Raw genomic sequence first — 1,993 nt, 5'->3', positions numbered from 1 at the left:
TGTTCTAAACTTCTGGTAGTAAAGTAATGTCAGCTCAAGGGGATGTTTTTATAACAGTATTCTAATTACTATGCAAGTAGATTTCCCTTTTTAGCATCATAACGTGACTTATTTTCCCTCCACTTTCACAGGTTTAATTCTAAAGATACCTATCTGGGGACAGCCACTTGACCAGAACTGCTATGATGATTCTGTTTATTGGGAGGTACTGTACAGTATTCTAAACAAGAATGTAAATGATGACTTCACCAGTGAAAGTTTTGCTCACCTGAAGCACAGATGTCTGTGCGGCCTATGTGTTGTGAAATTGGATGAACTTCCTATTTATAGGGAGAAATTGAGATGATGAGTCCAGCCAGATAAGATCAGAAGTTATGGTATTTTCCAAAGCAGAAACTAGGTGAAGACAAGACAAAATTTAGTTGACAAATGTCTTTTCACTCCTCTGAGAGCAATAAAAAAGCTACTTTTAAAAAATAATAAGAATCTTGGGCAATAGTATGAGATTTTATACCATGTGCAAAAGTAGGCTTAAGCAAGTAAAATATGTAAAGTTGAAAAATTTAGGTGAGTATACATTAAGAAATCCTATGAAGAACAAAACATCAGCCTCTTTCTATCCTCTGGTTTCTACCTCTTTACTCTATTAATATTTTCTCTCAAGTTATTTTCTGCAAAGCCTGAGAGGGATAGATGCTTGGGGGTCTTCTACAGGATTTTCAGGGAAAATGGGTTTGAAAAAGAGGAAATGAAGTCAGGATGGGGAGATAATTATTTTTTCTCTTTTATTTTTCCCCAATTAAAATGATTTTTATTCCCAGTTCTTTCTGAGCTTGGATAACAATAACAGAAAATACCTTTGTTTCAATATCAACTTCTGACAAGTGAAAGGAACTATTAAGTGCCCCAATCTTGTTTTCTTTAAAGGTTCCTAGATGGAGAGAGCATGACCATCACTTCCATGAACACGGTGACCACAACCAGCTGGAACCTGAAGTCTAAATGCCTTTCCTGTGCCAGAGCTTCCTTTCCCATTATCTAGAAAAAATTTAATTAAACAAAAAAGACAGCATCCAAAGAGAATATGGACCAGAGTAGATAAAACCTAGGCTCCAAACAGCCAGTGTAAACATGTTCTTATGTCTGCGGCTAAATCTTGATATTCAATGATTGTTTAATGGAANAGTGTAAACATGTTCTTATGTCTGCGGCTAAATCTTGATATTCAATGATTGTTTAATGGAAAGGATGTGATTCATAAAACAGAAGGTCAAATGGATTCTATCCAGGACTCCCAGAATGCTCTTGCCAGTGGATAGGTGCAGAGTGAACATTTGATGTATATTCTTGTACTTTTCCCAGTAGAGGTAGATTTGTGTAGAAATCAACACTTTCTAATCATGTCAGTTTCTTAATAGAGACTCCATGTTTTAATTCCTAATATTAAAAAACTGAAGCCAATGAAATAACAATATATGTAAAAAGTCTACATAAGAAAAATAAAAGAAATGTATATAAAGCAGTAATATGATTATTTCTGGTAGTGCTTTTTTGATTTTAAAAATGATCTCGTTAGTAACATTACATTTTTGCTTGAATATTCTTATTCTTAGTTCCTTTTGTATGTTTACTATGTACAAGAGCTCAAATGCTATTTGATTAAAGTCTATTTTGTACAAAATTTCAAAGAATTAAATGTTACTATAAAAGAAACCATTAGTCTTTGGCTCTTTCTTCTGTGGTTGGAATTCATTTTAATAACATGCACACACACACATATTTCTTATGTTTAGTTCACACTCAGTCCAAATATTTTATATTACTTATGTATTTGCTATAAAAATCAAATTGATGTATTATGTTATAGAATAAGTTATAAAGAATTGAGTTTTAGAAGGTAACTGACAATAGTCACATAAAACCACTTTTTTTTTTTTTCCGTGTCTGGCAACGGACCGCAACCCTCAGTGTCGCGCCCGTACCGGACCGGGAC

At 33.7% G+C, this 1,993-nt stretch overlaps 1 protein-coding gene across 1 annotated transcript in view; it reads left to right on the top strand.

Moving 5' to 3' along the window:
- RHAG (Rh-associated glycoprotein) overlaps nucleotides 1-1,002 on the top strand; it is a 28,351-nt gene extending 27,349 nt beyond the window's left edge. Inside the window, exons 7-8 of the mRNA XM_008586022.1 lie at nucleotides 95-205; nucleotides 928-1,002. Of these exons, the coding sequence (XP_008584244.1) occupies nucleotides 95-205; nucleotides 928-1,002 (186 nt within the window). The remainder of the gene's footprint in view (nucleotides 1-94; nucleotides 206-927) is intronic.
- Nucleotides 1,003-1,993: the final 991 nt, after the last annotated feature.

This window comes from Galeopterus variegatus, unplaced genomic scaffold, assembly GCF_000696425.1.
Source record: "Galeopterus variegatus unplaced genomic scaffold, G_variegatus-3.0.2 Scaffold3802, whole genome shotgun sequence".
NCBI classification, from domain to species: Eukaryota; Metazoa; Chordata; class Mammalia; order Dermoptera; family Cynocephalidae; genus Galeopterus; species Galeopterus variegatus.
Note: the sequence above shows the minus strand (reverse complement) of the source record. Positions and strands in the feature narration are given on the sequence as shown.